Genomic DNA, 26,389 nt, shown 5'->3' with positions numbered 1-26,389 from the left:
AATTTAATGACTTAGTATCCATATTTTCCCTTTCAAATGTAAAACTGAGTCTAGGATGAATATTATTAAATGAATGTAAAATGTCTTGAATAGTCCTACTATCAGTAATAACCAGAACATTGTCTAAATACCTCCCACAGTATGTGATATGGGGTAGAAAAGGCATCAAATGCATATGCTCAATCGTTGAGAGATAGACCTCCGATATTAAGCCGCTTAGATTCAATCTCATTGGCAAACCAAAAATTTGTTTGTGCACCTTGTCTCGAAAGGTGATATAGCTAGCTTCAACTAAGAGTTTAATTAAGTGAAAAATTTCTTTAATAGGAAGCTTCATATAATTAATCTGTATAGAGTTATTATTTAACACATCCCAAAGAATATCTAATGTGTATTCAACATTTACATTCACATATAACAAAGTAACATCCAGTGAGAATAAATTATCATTATTGAGGAGTCTACAGTCCTTAAGGTTATTAAATAATGTGTCATAGTTTTTTATCCCAAATTGTATCACCTGTCTAAAGGGTTTTATAATACTATATACATGTGTGGCTAAGGATGAAAATGCCAAGTTTCTGTAAGAAACAATGGGCTGAATAAGAAATCCAGTCTTCTGCAATTGTACCTAACCGAATAGTGCAGGAATGGTGTATGTTCTGGCCTTCATGGGCTAATGTTATTAGTGTAGTCCTCTAGGATTTGCTGTTGGATCCATTGTTGTTTTCTATATTTATTAATGATATCGATGAAAGTATATCAAGCTTAATGTCTAAGTTTGCAGATGATACATAGTTGGCAGGGCAGTTAATGACAGTAAGCAGGTAAGCTATGGCAACAAGGTCTAGAGAAATGACTGGAAAAATTTACCATTGACAAATGCAATGTTAATCTTCCACAAGTATTGTATATGGGTAACAGTAATACCGTATCAAAATGAAAGAGACCTGTGGGTAATTTTCCAGTCAGATATGAAGTTCTCTGAGCAGTGCAGACAGATTGCCAGGACAGCTAATGGGAGTTTGTCAATGATATACATTTTTGCTAGTAGGAATAAGGAGGTGATTATCCCACATACTAGTCAATGTTTAGGCCAAATCCTGAGTACTGCATACCTTTTGGAATGGGTGTAAAGAATGTCATCTTGAGTACTGCATACAGGTGTGCAGGCCTCATTTTAGAAAGGATGTGGTCTTTTGGAATGGGTACAGAGAAGGATACCAAGACTAGTAAAGGAAACAAAAGGGCATCTTACCAAGATTTGCTTCAGTTCTTCAAACTGCAGCATCTGGAAACTAGGCACCTGTGAGATCTAATTGAGATGTTAAAGTCTTTAAATGGATTGAGCAAGCTCAATGCCAATAGTATTCTTCCTCTTGTCATGTGTGCAGTCTAATCAGACTGCACACATGAGAGGGCATAAATTCAAATTGAGGATGAATGGTTGCACGACAGATGCTGAAACTATCTACTTCCACAACAAACAACTGGGATAGTTGATTGTTGTGGAAGTGGATAGTTTAAACAAATTCAAAGAATTAGAAAAAATATTTGAGTGAATAAACAGGTGATGTGGAAAGGTTTTTTCTTCTTTTTTTTGGCTGATGCTTTATAAGATTGTTTTCTTGCATCATTTGAAACTATTAATACTAAAAGTTGGATTTAGTATAATTCTGAAAATTAAAAGATATCTTCACCTCTCATTTTAGTTTTTGAACTTTGCCCTTTTTTAACAGCATAAAAATTGTTCTATATTTTTCAGCACAACACTGATTAATCTGGTTAAACAAAAATGCTTAAAAGATTAAAAGCTCTTTCCTTTAAGCAAAATCAAATTTCATTAAACTGAACAAATGAAATTAATTAATTCAATTGAATTAGCCATTTACATTTAAATGTTATAATTATACTAGTTTTTTAGACAATATATCCAGTCCTTTTTTATATAAAGAACAATGTAAAACTAATTCTGATTTTAATAGGTAATAAGTATGCTTTACTTACATCCCCCTCATAAATCTGCGTTCCTACATCAATTCCAATTTTAGCAGGCACAAAGAGAGGAGAAGGTGGTCTGTCCAATAGCGGGTCTGTCTGACACTGGACATCACTTTCTTCAATAATATCACACAGTTCTTCAAGATAAAGATCTGTCTGAATGGGCATATGTTGGCGTCCCATTACAGGTGGAGGTATATAATCCTCCCCAAAGTCACCATGAGATTTGGTATATTTACTTTTAGATGTTGCATGGCTACTTGGTACCTACAATTCAGAGAGAGAGAGAGAGAGAGAGAGAATCATTATTATAAAACAATCAATGTATAATAGTGTGCATCAAAAGTCACATTATCTTTATTATCAAAAATGTACTTAGTTTCTATTTTAATTCTGGTCTGTTATGTGTTTTCTTTAAACTAACTGCAGATTTAAAAATACTGAGGGAATATTGAATAATTTTTGTATGATTTTCGTTTTTACCCTTGTTTTATACTAACCAAAAGTATCCAGATGCGCACAACTTGCAGTAACCAGAATTTTGACAATTATGAAACCCTGAATCATTACGACACCAAAAAAGGAGGGCATCCAGAAAAAAGAAAACAAAGGGAAGTCAAAAAAGAGCGAGCTTAAAAGACCACTTATTTATGGATTAAAAACAGTATCAGGCAATGATTTATTCCACTATTCAGGCAATGATTTATTATTATTATTAGCCATATGATGCAAGGAAGCCTGAGGCTTATACTGCACCAGCCAAAAAAAAAATTTCTGATTTACCCCGAGAGAGAGAGAGAGAGAGAAGTAGAAGGGAATCACCAAGAAAGAGAAGAATGATGATATCCAGCTCAGGATCCTGGGTGTGCCAAGCCCATGCTCACCAGATGTGAGCCCCTGGGGATTCTTCATACAGAGATTCTATATAGACAATGTTGTCATTGATGCCAAGATTTCCTTTTTTGATCTTCTCTAGCTTAAAATCTCAACCACTAATCACTTGGACCTCTGACTTCCTCTTTTTGAAACTTGACTTTCTCCAGTCAAATTTTCCTAACAGTGAGGTTTACTTGGTGATTTTAATGTTCACAAATCCAGCTGTTCGACATGCTGAGACATTTACAATTACCAATTATCTCGCACAGATTGTTAATTTACCCACCAGGATACTACACAACCAACACGATATTTTCCTCACAAACAATCCTTCTAGGTACACGGTTGAAGTGAATGGTCCTCGATGCACCACCAATCATAACCTGGTAATGGTCTCTTCTCCAATGGAGCCTTTCTCTTGTGGCCAATCTCAATCTGATGTAGTTTGGCCATTAAAAGAATGTAAAATAGGATGATATACGAGATTTCTTTTATTCATCTTGGTCGGATTACTGTTTTAAATCTTATGATGTCAACATTTGCTAACATCATGTCAGTGAAATTACTCTTGTAGGAATGGAATCCTTTATTCCACACTCCAACTTAAAATCATGTCTTTTATCCAAACCTTGGTTTTCCAATGAATGTGCTACGGCTGTTCAAGATAAAAATGTTGCGTGTTGCAATTGGCTTGTATCCAACAAGTCCAGCTTCATTTCCTCCAACCAGCAGTTGGCTCATTGTTGGAACAAACTCCCACCTGGTATAGTAGAAGCAGGTAGTTTGAATAAATTCAAGAAAGAACTAAAGAAACTGTTAGAAGGGATAGATAGATGAAATGGAAAGTGGTTTTTTTTTATTATTTGGCCGATGCTATATAACCTTGCTTTCTTGCATCATTTTCCACTACTAATACTATTAGTAGTGGAAAATGACGGAAAATATATTAACTTATTTTCATTTGTAATCACTAGCACTACCTTTCAATCATAAAATTATTAGAAATGTAAATGAAAAAAATCAGTTTTTTTTTTGTTTAATGTGATCCTCCAAGACTGCTCAGACACTAGGTATAACTGTTTAAAATCATGCTCCTTTCAATCCTGTAAATGCTGGATGTTAAAGAGTTTGTGTACGATTTTCACAAATGGGGTCCCTGTGCTAAACATATACATTTCAAAGATCATTCCACATAACATGTTCATTTGCATATGGAAAGAAATATTCCTGTAGGTGCTGCCATATCTTACCTATGTTTCTGGGGCGTAGCTACCATATAGCAAAAATTAGGCAAAGCCTAAGGCCCTACTTCACCAGGGAAGCAACATGTAATGAAAATATTTTTCTCATTGAGCTCCTCAACAATGTTATATATCTAGAATAAGTAAGGAATTCTTATATCTTATCGCCAAAACACAACAAACCCAGGAGGCAGAAGTCTTTATTTTGCTTTTACAAATGCAACTTTGTATAGTGATCAGACAATTGTTTGGTTACTGAATGCATACGTGTCATATCGTATGGCTTTCGGGATTCCCCAACTTGACAGGAGGACAGGCCCCACCGTATGCTGTGGTCAAAAGTTGTTAGTTGATTAATTTCAATTCAAGTTTGTTCAAGTTCAAGTCATTATCAAAACAGCAATTGACAAACAAAAATGTATTTGTTTATTATTGCTATTTGAATTTAAAATATAAAGTTTACAGTTAAATTAATAAAATTTTCAGTTAAAAATGGATGAAAAGAAAAAGGCAAAGAGTGGAGCACAAAAAAGGACAATGAAGAAAGCAGTAAATAAATTACCTAAATTAGATAATTTCTTTACAAAACACAACAATGAATTATGTCCAAAAGAAGGTAAAGAATAGACCAGTATTGAATTGGAAAATGCGGAAAAGAATGCTGCTGGCGTAAATATATCTGCAGGTCATTTAAATCATGCAGGATCATCAAATGAAAACAATTGAACAATAATAGATATGCCTTCGTTGGAAATTAGTATTGAATGCACTGCACCGTTTATTCTCTCAAGCGATCTTGGAGAATATGTGGACATCATTTCCAATGAAACAAAAAGAAACATTATGAGTATGTCACCTCAGAGGCCTAAAGAGCTATTTCCAAGGGATCCTGAACAACAAAATAAAAGTTTTAGTGACACATACTACTATTCTACTTCAAACCCCCAGGGGCTCACAACTGTTGAGTATTGTCTTTGCACACCCAGGGTCCTGAGTTGGATATCATCATTCTTCTATTTCTTGGCAATTCCCTTCTATCTATACCAGCCTCTCTCAGGATAATTCAGAATTTGTTTTTTTTTTTCCCCCTGGTGCAGCATACGCCTTAAGCTTCCTTGCACCATATGACTAATAATAATAATAATAATAATGATAATTATAATAATAATGACTTGAACTTGGGTGTTAGTCCAATCTATGACACCTTCGGGGTCATAGATTGGACTAACACCAAGCTAGTGGATATTATGCAAAACACAAGGACAATGATGACCAAGAGCCACCAACACCACCCGAAGTCAGCAGTGGAGAGAGTAACAATAGCTCGGGAAGAGGGAGGAAGGGGCCTGATAGAGCAACAGAAAACTGATAGTTAACCTGAAGGATTACTTCGAGAACAACATAGCACCACTCCACCAGGCCATAAGGAAGATAGATAAGTAGTAAGGAAGATAGATAAGAAGATAGATAAGTAAGATACAGATCCTCATTTGGGAAAATGGTACTAGAACGATTATTTCGGATAATGTTTATGTTGGCTAAAAATTCTTTAGCATTTTGCCGTCATCTGGAAGGATTTTCGGAAGATTATAACGGCAATTTTTTTATCGCAAATCCATTTACTTTCCTACTATGATGGCATAATGAAACAAATTATTAATAAGCCATATGGCTTATTAATAATCTGGTTCAGTAACTTATTTAAGCCCCACTATCCAAAATGAGTTAATAGAATGTTTAGGTACCAAATTAACAAAAGAAAAGTGTTACACTCAAAATTAATTCAGCACCATTCTATTTACTAATTTTGGATACTACTCAAGATCTCACAAAAAAAGATCAATTAAGTGTTATTGTATAACATGTTCACATAATTCACGACGAAAATGAAAAATCCAAATATTTTGAAATTTGTGAAACGTTTTAAGGATTCTATGACATGAATGATCATTTGGCATAAATGATAACGAATAATACAGTATAATGAAAATATTACACAAACTAAATATTCCCACTGAAAAATAATCACCTGAGAGGGCATAAATTCAAATTGAGGAAAGACAGTTGTAGGATAAATTTGCCTTTAGCCAGCGGGTGGTTGATTACCAGAACAAACTTCCATATGTCGTAGAAGTTGATAGCTTAAACCGATTCAAGGCAGAACTAGACAAACATTTGGAGCGAGTGGATGGATGAAATTAGAAGAGTCTGTGTGTTTTTTTTTGGCTGATGCTATATAAGCTTGCTTTCTTGCATCATGTGCCCTTGCTAATGCTAAAGGGAGGCAACCAGACTGGTGAGGAGCACTAACCGTTGTCTCTATGAAGAATGGTTTAGAAAATCAGAAATGTAAAGCCTGGAAACTACACACCTTGGAGTTGAAGCGAAGGAGATCTGACTGGGGTTTATAAGGCGCTTAAGTAAAATGAACAAAGCGGGTAATTCTCATTGGTAGACGAGACAAGAACCAAGGAGTACAAATATAAAATCTTACAGAGTAACAGAAGCTGGAATAATGCACCAAGGTTACTATATGAACAATGGATATCAGTTAACTGTATAACAACTGCTTGTTATTTACTAAATAAATATACTGAATTTATGTTTATCCAAAAAACATGTAAAAGAAATAAGGCTTGGTTATGCTACTAGAAGAATTCCGAAATTTTAATTGCAGGAATTGTTAGTATAGCTGAAGAATATATTGACATAGCTGAATAATACATTGTATTTATGTGTTCATAACTATTTTCTTTCTCTGGTATAATTAATTTAATCCAAAGTTCCATCCCTCCACAAATAAAAAATCGTGGATACACTAATGGTCAATAATGTTTTCTTACACTTCAGGATAGCATGGTGGTCACACATTGAGCTTTTAAAATGACAATACAAGTACTGAATATGATAAATAAAACATATTGGCCCTTTGGTGGCAGGATTTTTAACTACCCCCCCCCACCCCGCAAACCTCCATTATAGATTAAATATGCATAACTGCCAAAGTATGACTTTCAAAAAGCTGGAGAGCGAGGTAAGCAGAAAGAAAACAGGAGACTTTTTGGATAAATAATTTTTTCACAAAAAAAAAAAATAAAATAATAAAAATAGGAGGAAATCAGGCCATTTTTCAGAAAAAGCAGAAAAGCAGGAGGTTTTTAAAGTATAAACTGCACTAAAAATTTAATTTCACTGACAACATATGCATTTTGTATTAAAATACAGCCATGGGACTGTTTATGAGTACAGTATGCTTTTAAACATTAGTTTAGCTATGATTTTTCTGCCTGTGGATTTCTGTTTGAATTGGCTCTTAGATATCAACTGATTATGATTGCTTCAAGAAAAATATTACTGCAGACTTTGCACTCTTCAGAAATGTTGGGCCAAACTTTTGTTCATAATAATGGCCCTGCTATCAAGGGCATTTCTATTCAATGGAAAGAGAATTTAATTCAATTTTTTTTTTTTTTTTTTACTTGGTTAAAAATTCTCTCATACTCAGCATTTCTCTGAGGAATTGGTAAAATGTCAAGAATACTTGGGATAATTTGTTATATTTCAAACTTCCTTGTGCATTTGTCAATTCCCTAAACAAGGACCCTGAACACTTCTTTACTTTTTCATAACAGCTTCTGGGGATTCTCACATTGAAATTGATAAAAATGATACTATAAAACATCTATTGCTTCATCTTCAATGATGTTGAGCAGTATTGGAAACTTTTCCACAAAAATTTTAAAATTATGCACTGCCAATTGGTGAAATTTCTGCTACCTCAGCATTTATAACCACCTTTCAATGGGAACTTGTATACCATATGGTTACATGCAACAATAAAGTACTTACCCACTAAACAAAAGAAAAATCTTCTCCACTTGTTTTAATCTCTGTAATCTTGGCAACAGAAATGTCTATGCCTCACAAACAAGTACCAAAATGGAATTAGAAGATTTAAAAACCCGGTATAAAATTTGCACATAACACTCTTCAACATATCTATGAGTAATGATATCAGTACATGGATGTGGGAGTATTACATTTAAGAGTTCTGTTTGGATTTTTGAATGTTAGCATAAGATTTTAAAAAACAAGGAAATTGTTATATTTAAGCCAGAAGAGAGGAATATAAACAGACTTTCTACATGAATGAGCATAACTTGCCTAAAGTTCTCAGTTTGTTTGACTTATTCAGGACTGCTTTCAAGCAGAAGGCTGAATTCAGAAATTCTTTTTTTTTTTTTTTTTTTTGAGGAGTTCAATGGTAAATAGAAAAATACTTATATGTCTTTTATCTCCAATAACTTCTTTAAATAGACTAGTCAGAGGTTGCCACCAGCCAATTTAACACTTACCCAAAGAGTAACTTACCTATTGTGTACAAGAATGCTTTAAAATCTTTTTTACTTCAGTAACATACATTAATTGAAACTCTATAAATTTATCTTTTCTTTTAGCACTTCTTAGTATTAAGTATTAATAATGGAAAATGAGGCTGAGTGGTCATGAGCGGGAGTGCAGTAGCACATGCTCTTTGAGTAGACTGGGGTTTAAGCCCCTGAATGCTAAATATGGTTGATCTGCCAACCCGCACTGGACCAGCATGGCAGATTATGATCCATTCCCTCAACATGAATCATCCTGTAGTGGGTTGTTAATGGCTGCAGTTAACCATTTTTTTTTTTTTTTAGCGGAAAACGATGCAAGACAGTACGCTTATACAGCATCAGCGAAAAAAAAAAACATTTTACCTATCCATCCACTCCAATAGTTTGTCTAGTTCATTCTTGAATTTATTCAAACTACCCACTTCTACAACAGATGGAAGCATATTCCAGCAATCAACCACCCCTTGGCTAACAGAAAACGTATGCACATCAATTCTGCAACCATCCTTCAATTTGAATTTATGCCCCCTCATGTGCACAGTCTGAGTGAGAGGAAGAATACCATCCGTACTGAGTTTGCTCAAGCCATTCAAAGCCTTAAATACCTCACTCAAATCACTTTGCAGGTGCCTAGTCTCCAGATGGTTACATCTGGAGACTAGGCACCAGTTCTGCCTTACCAAGAAAGGCAGAACTGAAGCCTTTCTTGGTAAGGGCATAAAGGCATCCCTTTGTTCCCTTCACCAACCTCACTTCTCTGTACTTCTTCCAAAAGCTTTACATCCTTCCTAAAATGGGGCCTCCAGGATTGTATGCTGTACTCAAGATGTGGCCTTATACAATGGGATAATCACTTCCTTATCCCTACTAGCAAAATTTCTGTATATCATTGACAAAACCCTGTGAACTGTCGTTGTTGTTGTTATTTGGTTTTTAGGAGCATTAGCAACTAAGGCCATATTGCCCTGGGGATATGCGGTGGTCATGGGCTCGAACCCTGGTCTGATCAAGGAGTGTGTGTGCTATGCACTGCTGCTCCTGCCCTGGCTATGGAGGCACCCTGTGAGGTGTCCTGGCAGTCTGTCTGCACTACTCAGAGAACTTCATATCAGACTGCACAAATGAGGAGCAGAAATGGAAAATGTTGAAAGTGCCAAAAACTAAATTTTTCAGGAAATGAAGAATATGTAATTTTTGCTTCTTTGGCACTTTCAGCATTTTATGGAAGATTTCAATTTTCTAAAGCAAAGCTTAGGGAAAATACTTTGTTTGAAGAAAATCATTATGATTCTCATTTATCCATATGAATAAGTTTTGTAATCTAATGCAGCTAGACTAGTTTTTTTTTTGGGGGGGGGGAGGAATTGGAGGCAAGAATAACCCAGATAATGATTAAATTTTATTTTATTAAAAAAAAATAATAAATGAAATTTAAAAATGCAAATTTCAACATAACAGTTGTCCATATCATAACACCCATTATCTTCATTGTGCTCTCCCAAACAAAGGGCTCAATAAAAGTTTTTGAACTACTAATTGCCCAAAAAAAGAGCATAGCTCCAAAAGGTCTTTATTTTTTTCTTGACTAATTTAATATCTGTTTGTTTCACATGAAAGCATAAGTATTAAGGGTAGCTGTTTTGCTTTTCTTAAACATGGTGAACACAGTCAAAAAGTTCACTGAAGGAAGATTCTAACCAGAGATGGTCTGGTTGCTAACCTTGTCACTCTGATTTGTGAAGCTTTACTTAAGCTTAGTTTAGTGGTGCTCATAAAGTTATCAGCCAGTCTTGCAAAATCGAAGAAATTCTCTGGGCCCATTTTAACTATCTAAAAAAGTTTTTTCAGTCTTGCACTTTTGATGACTTTTTCCAGCTCATCAGGGATTATGGCTTTTGTGAGCCTCTTTCTTTTTTCGATAAATCCAAAGTCCCTGTCACAGGCCATAAAATTATGCCCCAAAAGAAGATATTTAATTTTAATAACATCAAAAACTGTTTTGGCCAATAAGTAAATCATAATGAAGAGTAGCATTCAGTTTTTATTATGGGCTGCACAGCTGTCAGCCTATACAACATGTCTAGTGTTCGTTATTTTTGAAGACATTACCTTGAAAAAGCATGATGAAATTTCATTTCCTCTCTGCCTAGAAATACACTCATGCCACATACACATGTAGCTATTATTATTTGTTGAGTCGTGTATGCAAGGTGCCTCTGTAACCAGGTGGGAAGGAACAGCAGTGCATAGCACACGCTTCTTGATTAGACCGGGGTTCGAGCCCATCACCACCAAATACGGAGGATGCGGAAAGGTCATGGAATGACCACTGCATATTCCCGGAGCAATATGCCTTAGTTGCTAATGCTCCTATAAACCAAATGACAAACAAACAAACATCGTGTATGCAAAGGTTGTAGACAACTGACATGAGTAAAATATTCTGGAATTTGTTAGTGTAGGAACGAACAGTACTTGCTGCACGTCCATGGCACAAACAGCAGTTAGGCTACCAGGAAACTGACAAATCAGTTTTCATTATGGTCTGCACCTTTTCTGCTTTTCATTGATAAATTCATTATTAGTTTGCTGTTTGATACCAGGAACTGAAGCAGATTTTATTGCAGCATTGAGCTTATCACAATGGTTACAAGCGTCTGATTTAGGTCATCCAAATGCGAGATTATAAAGTCTGAATTCAAAACACTTCCATAATATTTAAGTGTAATTTGACTCTGTAAATATTTTTATTTAAATGCTTGATAAATTCTATTTTTATTTAAGTTGAGAGTCGGGTACTTTTTTTTTTTATTTACTTTCTTGAATAATAACTTATTTCACAAGGAAATTACATAATATGACAATGAACTAGATTTCTTTCATTATTAGTAAACTTAAATTTATGTGCATTACACTCTGGTTTTCTTTTTCTTTCATCTGTGTTCAGCAGTAGTTTCCCCTCTTTGCTTTTTTTCCTGAACAGTCTGTAGGTGCTGGTAGGTGCAGTTAAAGCAAAAATGTCTTTGAATGTCATACTACAAACTCAAATGTGCTCACCATTACCACTGGGAATAGTGTAACAAAATGTTGTTTGCCTTCGACTGCTAGTCAGATCATTGTAGGTTCCAAGATGCTGCCTATATATTTTTATGAGTTCAAGCCTATTCATAATATATGTTCCTTGTTCTTTGTCAGCTAAGTTATAGAACTGAAGAAAAAGAGTGTCTCTATACTCCTTGGAGAGAGACTTGTACACAACTTCTTCTAATGGTGGTTTTTCTGAGGGATTTGTTTCTCCTGAAGAAGTTCTGTAGGTCTTACAGCTTGCCATCTAGATTACCGATATTTTATTTGTTGTGTCTTATTTATCCTCGCAGGTTCAGGGGACGAAGTAAGTATGGAAGTGAGATAACACACAATAACAAAGGAAAAGAAATACAAAGTTCCAAACCATGAACTACTGAGGAAACATACACAACTCGAACACTGAACATGAATCTTAGCCTAACTGTGGTATATAAGATTAGATTACAATCCAAAAACTGCACAAAAACAGTAAAATTTGTGTGCAGTTCAAGAGATGCAACCCTGTAAACTAAACTCACAACAGCACAATAACTGAGGGCAGATACTGGCCCTTTTATCAGTCTCCAAGTTGCTAGCTATGTCACTATCACAGTAGTGCATTCATTTGGCAGAATTTCCCATTAACTATCATTCTCTGGAACTTTCCTCATTGATTAGGCTGTCAAGCAATGCACATGCAACCAATTTATAGAAAAAAAATGAAATATGAATTTTTGGGCAGTTTCACTGTTTTCCCTTTCTACTCCTCAATTACTTCCTGACTGTAGTACCACACAGCTGATAAGTTATTCTGGGATTACTACCACCCACATGGAGTACTTTGCATTTGTCAATGTTAAACTTCAATTGCCATTTATCAGCCCATCTGCCTAATTTTAATAGACTTTATTGCAGGAGCATACTATCATTGCTGTCATTAACTAAACTTTTTTTTTTTTTGTTTGGTAGTTGTTGGCGCATCGGCTTCTGTGGCCATAATGCACCTACCAAGGTTTTTGCAGTACTTTGATCCAAGCCCAAGGCGGGATTCAAACCCATGAATTACCGGGTGGGTAAGCAACCTTTGGGTTGCTTACCCACCCGGCTAGCCTGGTTGGCATTAACTAAACTACCAGCCTTTGTATCATCTGCAAAATTAGACATTAAACCTGATATATCCTCATAAAAATCATTAATAAATACAGAAAACAACAGTATCCCCAGCATTGTGTAATACCACTAACAATTTTTATTTATTTATTTAAAAATAAATAAATAAAAATATATCTAGAGCAATGGGTAACATATATTAGTATTGCAAACTATACAATATTTGACGATCGTTGACATCATGGACCATTCATAATTTGTGAATGGTCCATCATGTAAACTTATGAAAGAGCAGTGTCCGCTGATAACCACTCTCTGTCTTCTCCAACTAAACCAACCCTTTATCCACAGAAGGAACATTTACTTAATACCACACTGCTCCAATTTGTACAGTAGTCTCTTATGTACAACGGTATCAAAAGCTTTCAGGATATTTAAGTATATAATTCCAAAATAATTTTTTTGCATCCAGTTCCTCTGTAACAGTATCACAGTATTCAATCATATTGATCAGACAAGATGTGCTTATACATGCACATAAATAATGTTTTATTGATTATCTTTATTTGAATATTAGGAAATCATGTGAATAATAATACATATCAATCACAAAAAAATGACAATATATTATTTCCAAACAGTTCGCAATATAACACACGGAACAAACATGCTTATGAAATAAAATTACTGACATCAGAGTAATAAAATTACAAATCGTTCTGTCAGATTGTAATAAAATACAAATCGTTCTGTCAGATTGCAACAAAATACAAAGAATAGTAAAAATAAATAAATAAAAATATATCTAGAGCAATGGGTAACATATATTAGTATTGCAAACTATACAATATTTGACGATCGTTGACATCATGGACCATTCATAATTTGTGAATGGTCCATCATGTAAACTTATGAAAACTGGAATAATAAATTCACTTACATGAAAGCTGATGTAGCCGAGTGATCAGGCGCGATGGTGCATAAGTACACATACCTTGAGTTCAAGCTTGTGACCCGGCAGCATGGTGCGAAATCCAAAAGTGATGCACCTGCACCACGTTTTGATTTCAAAGTAATACACAATATTTAATATTTTCATTAATTTATTGAAACATTAAAACAATACAAATTCTTTCTTTCAAAGTACAAGTACTTTCTCCCACTGATCATGAAATGTTGGCTCGGCTGTACACATAAATCAGTCAAACTTGACTTAATTAAAATATTGCATGTATTCAAAAATTTGGTGAACAAAAAAATTTATTCCCACATGCACAACCTTGCAAAATATTCTGCCGACGTACATGTCCGTGACTGCTAAATATGGTGGCATTTCTTGTATTCTCCCTATTGTGACCTCCTCTGACCATGTGGTCACCCGGAGTATAAACAGAAAATTCATTTTCAAATAAAATGAATTTTTATTATAAAATCTCTTTTTACAGAATCACTACAAAGTTGGCATTGCATTGCACACATAAAGCAAATCAATGCATACTTCTCTATTTAGAGGTGTGCATTCATTGTTTACTGAGCACAAAAGGAAAATAAAAGGTGTGGACAAGAAAATTAACTTTTTTGAAATTCATATATTTTTCTCTAATCTGTAAATGATCCATCAACAGGTTTTCAATAAAAAAATATACATATATATATATATATATATATATATATATATGTATATTTTTTTATTGTATATATATATATATATATATATATATATATATATTACTGACACAAGAGTAACAAAATTACAGATCGTTCTGTAAATTATAAAATGTATTAAAAGCAACAAAGTCCAGTCCTGTTGGCTGTATAGAAAGAAAGCAATAGACAAGGTAGGTTGTTGTGAAAATGGCAAATGAACCTCAAAACCATAAATTTAATGAAACTGCATGCTTTGGAGTGACATGCATGTTGGACAGACAACTTGTGACTGAGACCCACTAATTTTGGGGTGACTGAAGTAGATGTTTCACTCTTTCTTGTGATTGTTTAATCTGCTCTCTGCACACCATCATTGAATATGATGGTGTTCAGAAAGCAGATTAACATTAATTATACAAAGGATTCCTCCCAATGCACCGGTCATCATCGACATACGTGAGCATCAAAGGATAGGCAATTTAGATTAGTCTCTGGTTAGCATAGTAATAACTCATTCGTAGTCCTTCATTAATAATAAACAAAAAAAAGGAAAGAAAAAAATTCCACAAATCTAGCAGGAAAGGTACTAAAACGACAACACTGGTCATAGCTAGACTGTTATGTGACAAATTTGTGTATTATTGTCCTCGCAACAATCAGTGTGTACACACACACACACACACACACACACACACACACACACACACACACACACACACACACACACACACACACACACACACACACACACACACACAATGTAAAATAAATTCATCAACACTAGAATAAAATCAGATGTGATGTATATCTATATTTGGCACTGGTTGTGCTGAATATTTCATGACTATCTTTTATTTGCTAATATTTCTATAAGCGTGGCACAGGCAAAACAATACTCGGATGGCCAGTCGCTGTGCTCATAAGAATGTGTTACATTTAATTTTAAAAAATGCTCATTTATTGCTTAAGAAATGAATCGAAATTTCACGGGCCCTTTCAAGCTCGGGCCGAAATGCAGCTGCATTGGCACAGTTACGCCACTGAACAAAATCACTGGTTTTACTGGGGATTTTGTCTTTCAGTTAGTACTTCGTATACTGAAATCCTTTGAGAGAACAGAGAAGAAGCGAAATGCCTCTTGCATTCTTTTTCTTTAATATGAATTTTTGGTTAAGGAAGGCATATCCCCCCCCCCCCAAATACACCCCTGCAAGACCTTAAAAACCTCAATCAAAAACTCCTCACAAGTGCCTGGTCTCAAGATGATGTAATTTGCAGAACCGAAGCCTTTCTTGGTATGAGTAACTTTTTGTTCCCTTTACCAATCTCATTACCTTTCTCTGCACCTGTTCCAGCAGTTTGACATCCTTCCTAAATTGAGGCCTCCAGGTCTGTATATGGTACACAAGATGCGGCTTAACCATGGTCTTGTAGAAAGGAGTAATCACCTTATCCCTGCTAGCAAAGTTCCTGTATATCACTCGCAAAACCCCATGAGCTGTCCTGGGAGCCTGTGTGCACTGCTCAGAGAATTTCATATCTGACTGCACAATTACATTAACCATATTTAGCAGTCACATGAACATGAACCTGAACCTGAGTTCACTCAAAGTGCATGTGCATTTGTACCCTTGTACCACTATTCCAATCACCCAAAGATAACTGGAGTAGCATAGTTAACTAGCTGGTTGAGAGAAAAAGCAGAGAACAGGCTAGGGTCCAAAGAGGGTAACCCGACTGGTAACTTCGACAAAAGGGCATCCACATGAGGAAAGATTTTGAATATGTGGGTTGCAACAGCTTGGAAACTAGGCACCTTACAGGAGACTTGATTGAGGTGTTTATGGTGCTGAGAGGCAAAAGTAAAATGAATAAGGACAAAATTTTCAAAGGTAATAAATGATTCTAGAACTAGGGGCCCTTAAATTCAAATTACAGGGAGAAATGGTTAGACTGGATTGCAGGAAGTTTAATTTTAGCTAGCGAGTTATAAATTACTGGAATAAGTTACCTAGGCGCCTCCGTAGTCAGGTGGGAAGGAGCAGCACTGCATAGCACACGCTTCTTAATTAGACCGGGGTTCAAGCCCGTCACCACCAAATATGGAGGATGCGGAAAGGTCAGGGAATGACCACCGCATATCGCGAAGCAATATGGCCTTAGTTGCTAATGCTCCTAAAAACCAAATAGCAAAACAATAAGTTACCTACTAAGGTGATTGAGGCTGATAGTTTGGGGAAATTAAAAGGTCGGCTGGATAGTTACCTACGGGAGGAGGAAAATGCATAGGTTGTCTACTTCCTTTTCTTTTATTATTTATTAAGTATTTATTTAATTTTATTTTATTATTATTATTATTATTAAAAATTTTTTTTTTTTTTTTTGGCTGGTGCAGCATAAGCCTTAAGTCTTCCTTGCATCATATAGCCATTACTAATACTAATAACAGTGTTCTCTCCAGAAAATTTTGCCAGCTGGGCATTATGAAGTTGCTAGGTGGGGAAGTGTAATACTTTGCAATATTATAAAATTTTCTTTGCATAATTTAACATTATAAGCTCCTGTCGCATTGACCTCAAATGCATAGTATGTTCAAATTAATATTGATCAAGATTAGTGAGCAGTACCGTAGGATACCGCAAGAATTATTATTATTATTATTATTATTATTATTATTATTATTATTATTAGCCATATGGTACAAGGAAGCCTGAGGCTTATGCTGCACCAGCCAAAAAAAAAAAAAAAAAAAAAAAATCCCGAGTTCCCCCCCCCCCCCCGTGTGTGTGTGTGTGTGTGTGTGTGTGTGTGAGAGAGAGAGAGAGAGAGAGAGAAGTAGAAAGGCATCACCAAGAAAGAGAAGAATGATGATATCCAGCTCAGGACCCTGGGTTTGCCAAGCCCATGCTCACCAGATGTGAGCCCCCGGGGTAAATTGCTTAAATTTTAGCTGGGCAGTCAGTTAAATTCCCCAGGCAGTGCACCCATTCGATAGGTCCTGAGGAGAACATTGTAATAAGAAAGATCAAATGCAAAACTAACAGTTCTCAATGGAATATCATTATGCAAGCAGCATGAATAATCAAATTAATTACAATAGTAAAGGTTTACTCACTGGGGAGTGCCGACTGTTTTGGGTAGTGGAATAAGAGCTGCTTCTAGTTCCTGGTGTAACATATAAAGCATTTCCTCCAAATGGAAGTTGTACAGTAGAACCCTCACTGAAATATAACAATAACAAAAAAAATGACTTAACAATTTTTTACATTTAATTGCAATGAAAGTATCTACTTCAGATGACAATGTCATACATATCTTGAAAAAAAAAAATTTAATTTTACCCCTATTAGGATTCTGCTGCCAATTAGTGTTAAATGTGTGCTTCATGGCTTGCTCTACAAGCATCCAAATGACATTCCAAATCTGCCACAACTTACACAGTGCATTTTTATCAACTGGCATAATGGAATGGCAAATGTAGTCCTACAGTTGTTGAACAATTGTTGACAAAGGTAGTTCAAAGTTTACTTTTTAACATAACTCCAAAAAAAGGGTTGGACTGGCAGCTACAAAGGGCTTGAGAATAACGAAGTGAGGAATCCTTCCTCAACTTTTTAAAATTATAAATATCCCTCGCTGGTTAGGGACGCAAAGGGCAGGAACCTAAAAACCCTTATTTTCAGCACAAGTGTGAACAGTAAATACTTATAAGAGATGGAAATAGGTTGAAAATATAGAAGTTGAAAATATAGAAGCAAAATTTTTAAACAACAGACACAGAAAAGACTAATAGGTAATGTACACTGAAAGGACAGAATTCATGGGATATCTGGTTCCTGGGAAATGCAATGCTGTCACCCCCTCTCGCTAGTGGATGAACCCACTGCTTGGCAATATAGGTGCACTGCATAATTCGATGTCAGTATGGATAAACATCGTGACTTAACTGACTTTGAAAGAGGGATGATAGTGGGTGCCCGACGCATGAGTCACTCTATCACAGAGGTGGTACAGAAATTGCACTATCCTCATTCAACAGTATCAAGAGTGAGTATCAGGAATACATTATTTCTGGAACAACATCTCATCATGGGCAGCACTGTGGACAGAGAAAGGTGAGGGATGAATGTGGCCATTGACATCCATCTCGCATTGTTTCAGCCAACCGGAGAGTGACAATGGCACAAATCACTACCGACATCAATGCCGGAGATACCATAAATGTCCCCACCAAGACCATCAAGTGATCATTAGTCGCAATAGGTTATGGAAGCCACTGACCCACCAGAGTCCCATTGCTAACACTACGACACAGGACTACACACCTCAACTAGATGAAAAAACATTGACACTGGACTTGGATGACTGGAGATTGGTCTTCTGGTCCAATGAGTCCCATTTCCAGTTATTTTGAGTGGATGGGAGGGTGCGTGTCTGGCAAAACCTACACAAAGTTATGCACCCCTCATGTCAACAAGTAATTGTTCAGGCAGGTGGATGGCCAGTAATGGTCTGGAGCTTGTTCAACTGGCATATGTTGGGACCTCTGGTATGTCTAGATGCATCTTTGAATGGTCCAGGTAAGGAGCCAACTGCATCCGTTCATGATCATCGTGACAGGACAATGGACTCTTCCAGCAGGGAATGTGGTTTCCCACAGAGTCGTGGTGACTAGAACATGGCTCAAAGAGCATTCCACAGATTTTATCACCATGGAGTGGTCTCCCCATTCAACAGACACGGACCCTGTGGAGTATCTTTGGGATGCTGTGGAAAGGTCCATTCGAGCTGTGGATCCTCCACTCAGGAATGCGAAGAAATTATGGACAGCAGTGCAGCAAGGATGGATGGAAATACCTATGGAACGCTTTCATGAACTAATGGACTCAATGCCTAGCCATGTGACTGCCTTTATCATGGTGAAATATGGGCCTACCCGTTACTAGGTAGGTATGTAGGGGTGTGCTGGTAAATTTTTAACAACCAGCTCTCTAAAAGAAAGTAGGGTCGTGGTGACTAGAACATGGCTCAAAGAGCATTCCACAGATTTTATCACCATGGAGTGGCCTCCCCATTCAACAGACACGGACCCTGTGAAGTATCTTTGGGATGCTGTGGAAAGGTCCATTCGAGCTCTGGATCCTCCACTCAGGAATGCGAAGAAATTATGGACAGCAGTGCAGCAAGCATGGATGGAAATACCTATGGAACCCATTCATGAACTAATGGACTCAATGCCTAGCCGTGTGACTGCCTTTATCAGGGTGAAATATGGGCCTACCCGTTACTAGGCAGGTATGTAGGGGTGTGCTGGTAAATTTTTAACAACCAGCTCTCTAAAAGAAAGTAAGGCTACCAGTGATTCGATGTTTGTTTGTTATTTGGTTTTTAGGAGCATTAGCAACTAAGGCCATATTGCTCCGGGATATGCGGTGGTCATTCCCTGACCTTTCTGCATCCTCCGTATTTGGTGGTGACAGGCTCGAACCCCGGTCTAATCAATAAGCATGTGCTATGCAACGCTGCTCCTTCCCACCTGGCTACGGAGGTGCCACCAGTGATTCGAACTGATTTTAATTGTGGCAGCTGACACTAGGCGGCGCAACCCGTCTCCCATTCTTTGCACAGGCTGGACTCTATTATTTATTATTATTTTGCCACTGGATGTTGCCACATGTTTTTTTTTTTTTCATATAAAAATGTTATTTGGTTCGATTTGAATTGACATCTACGAACTTTTATGGATAGAAACCATAACCACTGGACTAAACAGATATTTACTTACAAGCTTGAAAATGTGGTATTAGAATGTAATATGAACACAAATTTTGGTGAAAATTCAGATCTTGGCCTCTCCACACTTCGACTAAAAGTCAGGAAGAAATCAGTGATTGGCAGGTGCCACTAACTGTTTCTCTCCCCCCATCCTCCTAGGTTGGCAATGCCTATGGTATTTATCCATCCACTTTGTTGGGATATCAGCAATGTGGTGTCACACAGATATTAGGAATGCAGAATTGGAATTTGAGGAGTACAATGTGTACAGAAAGGATAAGAAGGGAGGAGGGGTTATGCTGTTAATTAAGAAAACCCTAAAATCAAAAGAAGCGCATCCAGTTGATATAGATGGACAGTGCACTGTTGAGTCAGTTTGGTGTGACATAGGCGCCTCCATAGCCAGGTGGGAAGGAGCAGCAGTGCATAGCACACGCTTCTTGATTAGACAGCTCCTTGATACGGAGGATGCGGAAAGGTCAGGGAATGACCACTGCATATTCCCGGAGCAATATGGCCTTAGTTGCTAATGCTCCTAAAAACCAAACAATGAATGAGCGAACGATGGTGTGACATAAGCACTGCGAAAGCAAAAATAAGAGTAGCAGTGTGTTATAGGCCTAATGACTCGAATGGACACAACAAACAATAGTACAAAGAAATAGAGTGGGCTAGTAAATCAGAATGCCTTATAATCAGATATTGACTGGAACTTACAATCAGATATTGACTGGAACGTGCGGTTTGGTCACTTGCACACTAGTAAGAATTTTGTGGATTTATTGGATGATTGTTTTCTGTAGAACGGCCAAAGAGTATTACCCTCAATGGTTTTGGTTTGGTTTTTTTTTTTTTTTTTTTTTAGGAGCATTAGCAACTAAGGTCATATTGCTCCGGGAATATGCGGTGGTCATTTCCCGACCTTTCCGCATCCTCCTTATTTGGTGGTCACGGGCTCGAACACCGGACTAATCAAGAAGCGTATGCTACGCACTGCTGCTCCTGCCCACCAGGCTACCCTCAATGGTTGTTCGAAAGGCAACCAGAGAGGGTAATACTCTTGATCTGGTTATCAGCAGTGATCATTCGTGTATTAAGAATTTGCAGATAAAGAAACCACTAGGTTGCAGTGATCACATTGTACTGATGTGGGATTTACTTAAAGATATAATTACCCTCTGTGGTAAAGGAAAGGGTTTTTGCTTCCGTAAAGGTGACTACAGTGGTCTGAGACAGTTTTTAAATTCTGTGCAGTGGGACCAACTGATGATGTTATGAACAGCATACTCTAAGTGGTCGGCATTCAAGGAATTAATCATGGAAGCTACTAAACGTTTCATACCTATTAAGAAATATTGTTCGCCGACCGGGTTAGCCGAGTGGGTAAAGTACCTGCCCGGCAACCCAAAGGTCGCGGGTTCGATTCCCACCTTGGGTTTGGATCAAAGTACTGCAAAAACCTTGGGAGGTGCAATATGGCCACAGAAGCCGATGCGCCAACAACTACCAAATCAAAAAAAAAAAAAAAAAAATATTGTTCAAGGTTTGGGCCTAAATGGTTGTTGAATGAACTAATGAGACTCGTGGCAGAGAAGAAAAATATATGGGATGCATATAAATTAGCAGGTGACACAGAAGCCTATGGCAGATATAAGCTAGTCCATAATCAAGTCACAAAGGAGGTTAGGCAGGCGAAGGCAGATTATGAGTATTTTTGGTAAAGGATGCTAAGAAAAACAGCAAGGATTTCTTTACTTATATAAACTCTAAAAGGAAGGGGAAGAATCAGAATGGTCCAGTTGATGTCGATGATCCTGCTCAGATAGCTAACAAACTCAATGAGTATTTTGCATCTACATTCACAAATGAGAAGTTATTAAGGTTTGAAAATGTCAGGTTATCAAATTGTAGCAGGGTGCTTAATGATTTTGTAATAACTGAGAGCAAAGTGGAGTTGAAATTGTTGAAGTTAAACATAAGAAAGTCACCTGGGATGGATGGGATCTATCCAGTTATATTAAAGGAGGTGACAAAGGAACTAAGCAAACCCTTAACCATAATTATGAGAGCATCCTTGGACTCGGGGGAGGTCCCCATGGACTGGAGATGTGCAAATGTATCCCCAATTCACAAAGGGGGGAATCGAAGGGTGACACGAGTAATTACAGACCAGTTAGTTTAACTTCTGTTCTGGGTAAAATAATGGAGTCACTGGCTAAAGATGCATTTCAGGATCATCTAGACAAGACTAGATGATTCAGTCACAACATAGGTTTGTTAAGGGAAAGTCTTGTCTGACAAATTTGATTGGATATTATGATGTGGTTACAAAGGAACTGGATGCAAAAAATAATTTTGATAACATATACTTGGATTTCAGGAAAGCTTTTGACACTGTTGCACATGGAAGACTATTGTACAAATTGGAGCAGAATGGTGTTAAGGGTAAGTTGCTACAATGGATAAAAGGATGGTTGAGTGGGAGAAGACAGAGGGATGGTAATCAGTGGGCGCTGCTCTTAGTGGAGTCGCACAGGGTTTGGTGTTGGGTCCACTGTTGTTTTGTATATTTATCAATGATATTGATGAAGGTATATCAGGCTTAGTGTCGAAGATTGCAGATGGTACAAAGGTTGGCAGGTTTGTTAATGACAGTGTTCTACTGCAACAGGATCTAGAAAATTTGGGAAGATAGACTGAGAAGTGGCCACTGAAGTTTAACATTGACAAATGCAAAGTACTGCATATGGGTAGAAATAACCCCAGAGGAAGGTACCAACTGTGTGGTACTACACTAAGGGTGGTAGAAAATGAAAAAGACCAGGGAGTAATTGTGCAGTCAGATTTGAAGTTTTCTGAAAAATGCAGACAGGCTGCAAGAGCAGGTCATGGGATTTTGTCAATGATATATATACAGGAATTTTGCTAGCAGGGAAAAGGAGGTGATTGTCCCTCCCTCTGTGTAAGGCAACAGTCAGGCCACACCTTGAGTACTGCATACAGGTCTGGAGGCCTCATTTTAGAAAGGATGTAGATTTGCTTGAACATGTGCAGGGAAGGGCAGCAAGACTGGTGAGGGGAATGAAGGGATCCTCTTACCAAGAGAAGTTTAAGTTCTGCAAATTGCAGCAGCTGGAGACTACACACCTGCAAGGTGATCTGATTGAGGTGTATAAGGCCTCCAATGGATTGAGCACGCTGAATTCTGTTGGGATACTTCCACTTTTATTATTATTACTAGCCATATAGTGCAAGGAAGCCTGAAGCTTATGCTGTACCAGCTGAAAAAAAAAATTTCTGAGTTACCTAGAGAGAGAGAGAGAGAGAGAGAGAGAGAAGGGAATCACCAAGAAACAGAAGAATAGTGATATCCAGCTCAGGACTCCAGGTGTGCCAAGCCCATACTCACGAGATTTGAGCCCCTGGGGTTCAATTGTTCAGATTACGAACCTAAGGGGGACATAAATTCAAAATTGAGGAACGACAGCTGTAGAATAGATGTGTAGAAATTTGCGTTTAGCCAGTGGGTGGTTCATTGCAGGAACAAACTTCCATCTGTCATTGTGGAAGTTGATAGGTTAAATAAATTTAAGGCAGAACTGAAGGACAAACATTTAGAGGGATTGGGTGTGTGAATTTTTTTTTGGCTGATGCTACCTAAGCTCATACGCTTGCTTTCTTGTATCACATGCCACGATTACTATTACTTGCCGCTGTTTTAAAATCAGGAACTCATTTTCCAATTTTAAAACAGTGCCATGAAGGGATAAACATCCTATCTAAGCTAAGCAACCCCCTTGACGACACAAAACAATCAGAAACAAAATGCCTTCACAAGAATCACCCAATCACAGAACTCAACTGAACAATCACTCTGGTCTACGACCATGCCTACTGTGCAGAGACAAAGTGGTAACAAAATAACAGATTTTAGTCCAAATTTTTTCAGTTAATGTTTAGTTAACAAATTAATTATTTTTAAAGTACTTAATGTGTGGTATTATTCGAACACAATAAATGCCTGGTATTTTAAACATAATTATTTTTAATCAACAAATTAATTATTTTTATTAGTGTTATTTATTTTGAACATAAATTAATGAGTGGTATTGTCCCAACTGAAAGTGTATTCATGAATTTTTAATTTCACATTAGTGTTTATTCAGCAAATTATTTTTAACCATTAGTTTTGGTCTTTGAGGTTGTCACAGACATTCTCTCAGATATGCCAGACAAGCTGTACTTACTACCTGGGAGTCTAAAACGCTGATGGAACTGATATTCGGGTGACACTCAAGTCAAGTGGACTCAATTTCGGCAAAGTCCGAATGGTCTGTGGCAGCCAAATCCTCTGCTTGCATCTTCATGATGGTGGGACTGTTAGTAATCCTGGGTATAACCTCCATGCACAAGTACATGGTGGGTGACCACCCAGGTGTGAACCAACGTAAGCAGGGGTCGAGGTTTGGCGCCCACACCACATGGAGGAATGCCGCCCCTCTATGTTACCAGGCAGTACTAGGTGGTAGATGACTCTCATCAACTGGTGCAATACCACCACTTTGCTCATTGGAGGCTTGAAGTGGTGGAACCCATGTTTAGTCTCTAGAGCTAAGTTCCAGTCAACCCTTCCCTATCTCTTCCATCATGCAGTATGATTGATGCCTTTTGAGGTTATGATGAACATCGTGGCGAGATCCAATATTCCTTACATTTCGAGGGTACAGCATTAAAACGGTGTTCGCAGGCCAGCCGCTACTTAGTACACGGGACCGAACCTATTGGTAACTCTCTAGGAGGCTTCTGGATCAGCTAGTGTATAATCTTGCTACCTCTACTCCACCAGATAGTGACTGGAGGGAGTCCGAGTAGTGTGTATGTGGGGAGTATTGTCGGGGCCACGTTATGTCAAGGATCTGGGTATATTCTTACCACGTGTACGCCATATCCAAAAATTTCATTACTTCATACAGCATGTCCCACCCACTTTTTCTTACTATTGAATACACTATGAATTGTCAAACTAATAGAGCAAGTTTATCTGCAAAAAGATCTAAATCTCCCAAGCACTTCCTAATTCATTTCACAAATATACGTGGTCTCAATTCTAATCTCAACGATGTCCATTTCCACTTACAGACTGCCAAACCCCATGTACTTTTTCTGACAGAATCTTAGTTATCGGTTTTTCAACTACTGCTCATCTCAGATGCCCAAATTATTCGCTGTATGATTCCTTTCGCCTCAAAGGTGGTACTTGTGCATATGTACATTCTGATATTCCCTGTCAGAGACTTGGCAATTTGGAATCTCCTCTCTTTGATCTTCTCTGGCTTAAAATCTCTCTACCTCATTGTGTCAAATTCATCTGTTGTCTCTACCGTTCTCCCAACTCCACTAATCACTTGGAGCTCTTTGACTTCCTCTCTTTGCAACTTGACTTTCTCCAGTCCAACTTTCCTAACAGTGAGGTAATTTTCCTTGGTGATTTTAATGTTCACAACTCCAGCTGGCTTCCACTTTCTAGTCACACCGACCCAGTTGGTCGTGATGCTGAGGCTTTTGCAATTACTAATGACCTTGCACAGATTGTTCATTTACCTACAAGAATACCGGACAATCCTAATCATACAGCCAATACGCTTGATCCTTTTCTCAGAAACAACCCTTCTAAGTACGCGGTCGAAGTGAGAGGTCCTTTAGGCACTTCAGATCACAACTTGGTGATTGTCTCTTCTCCAATGGAACCTTTATCTAATAGCTATTCCGAACCTCGTGTTGTTTGGCATTACAAGAATGCAAAATGGGATGACCTGCGAGACTTCTTTTCCTTGGTCGGATTACTGTTTCAAAACTTCTGATGTCAATGTTTGCTCAGATCGTGTCAGTGAAATTATTCTTGCAGGAATGGAATCCTTTATCCTACACTCCACTTTAAAATCTTGTCCTTTATCTAAACCTTGGTTTTCCAATAAATGTGCTAAGGCTGTTCATCAAGAGAAGAATGTTGCATATCATAATTGGCTTGTTTCTAATTCTTCAGTTTCATTTTCTGCCTACACCAAAGCTCGCAATCAATAAAAATTAGAGTTTGAACAGGCTAAGAATAGAAAACTTGCTTCTTGCCCTAATGGTAGCAGAGCATTCTGGTTTCTTGCCAAAGCTATTGGCTGCAACTTTTGCCCATCTCTGCTCCCACCTCTGTCCAAACCAGATGGTTCTGTTGTCACTTCAGCCAAGGATAAAGCTGCTAGCATCCCATTTTTCTTCCAACTCATGTATTAA

At 37.4% G+C, this 26,389-nt stretch overlaps 1 protein-coding gene across 2 annotated transcripts in view; it reads right to left on the bottom strand.

Moving 5' to 3' along the window:
- Window positions 1–26,389, bottom strand: part of LOC150081951 (radial spoke head protein 3 homolog B-like) — a 136,348-nt gene that overhangs the window by 51,460 nt on the left and 58,499 nt on the right. For both annotated transcript variants that reach the window (XM_090379843.1, XM_090379844.1), the window contains exons 3-4: window positions 17,445–17,550; window positions 2,008–2,268 (exon numbers count right to left, since the gene is read on the bottom strand). In XM_090379843.1, the coding sequence (XP_090235969.1) occupies window positions 2,008–2,268; window positions 17,445–17,550 (367 nt within the window). The remainder of the gene's footprint in view (window positions 1–2,007; window positions 2,269–17,444; window positions 17,551–26,389) is intronic.

The sequence above is a fragment of the Mastigoproctus giganteus genome, chromosome 8 (genome assembly GCF_048544385.1).
Source record: "Mastigoproctus giganteus isolate SK-2022 chromosome 8, ASM4854438v1, whole genome shotgun sequence".
Lineage (NCBI taxonomy): Eukaryota > Metazoa > Arthropoda > Arachnida > Uropygi > Thelyphonidae > Mastigoproctus > Mastigoproctus giganteus.
This window is presented reverse-complemented; position numbering and strand designations above follow the sequence as displayed.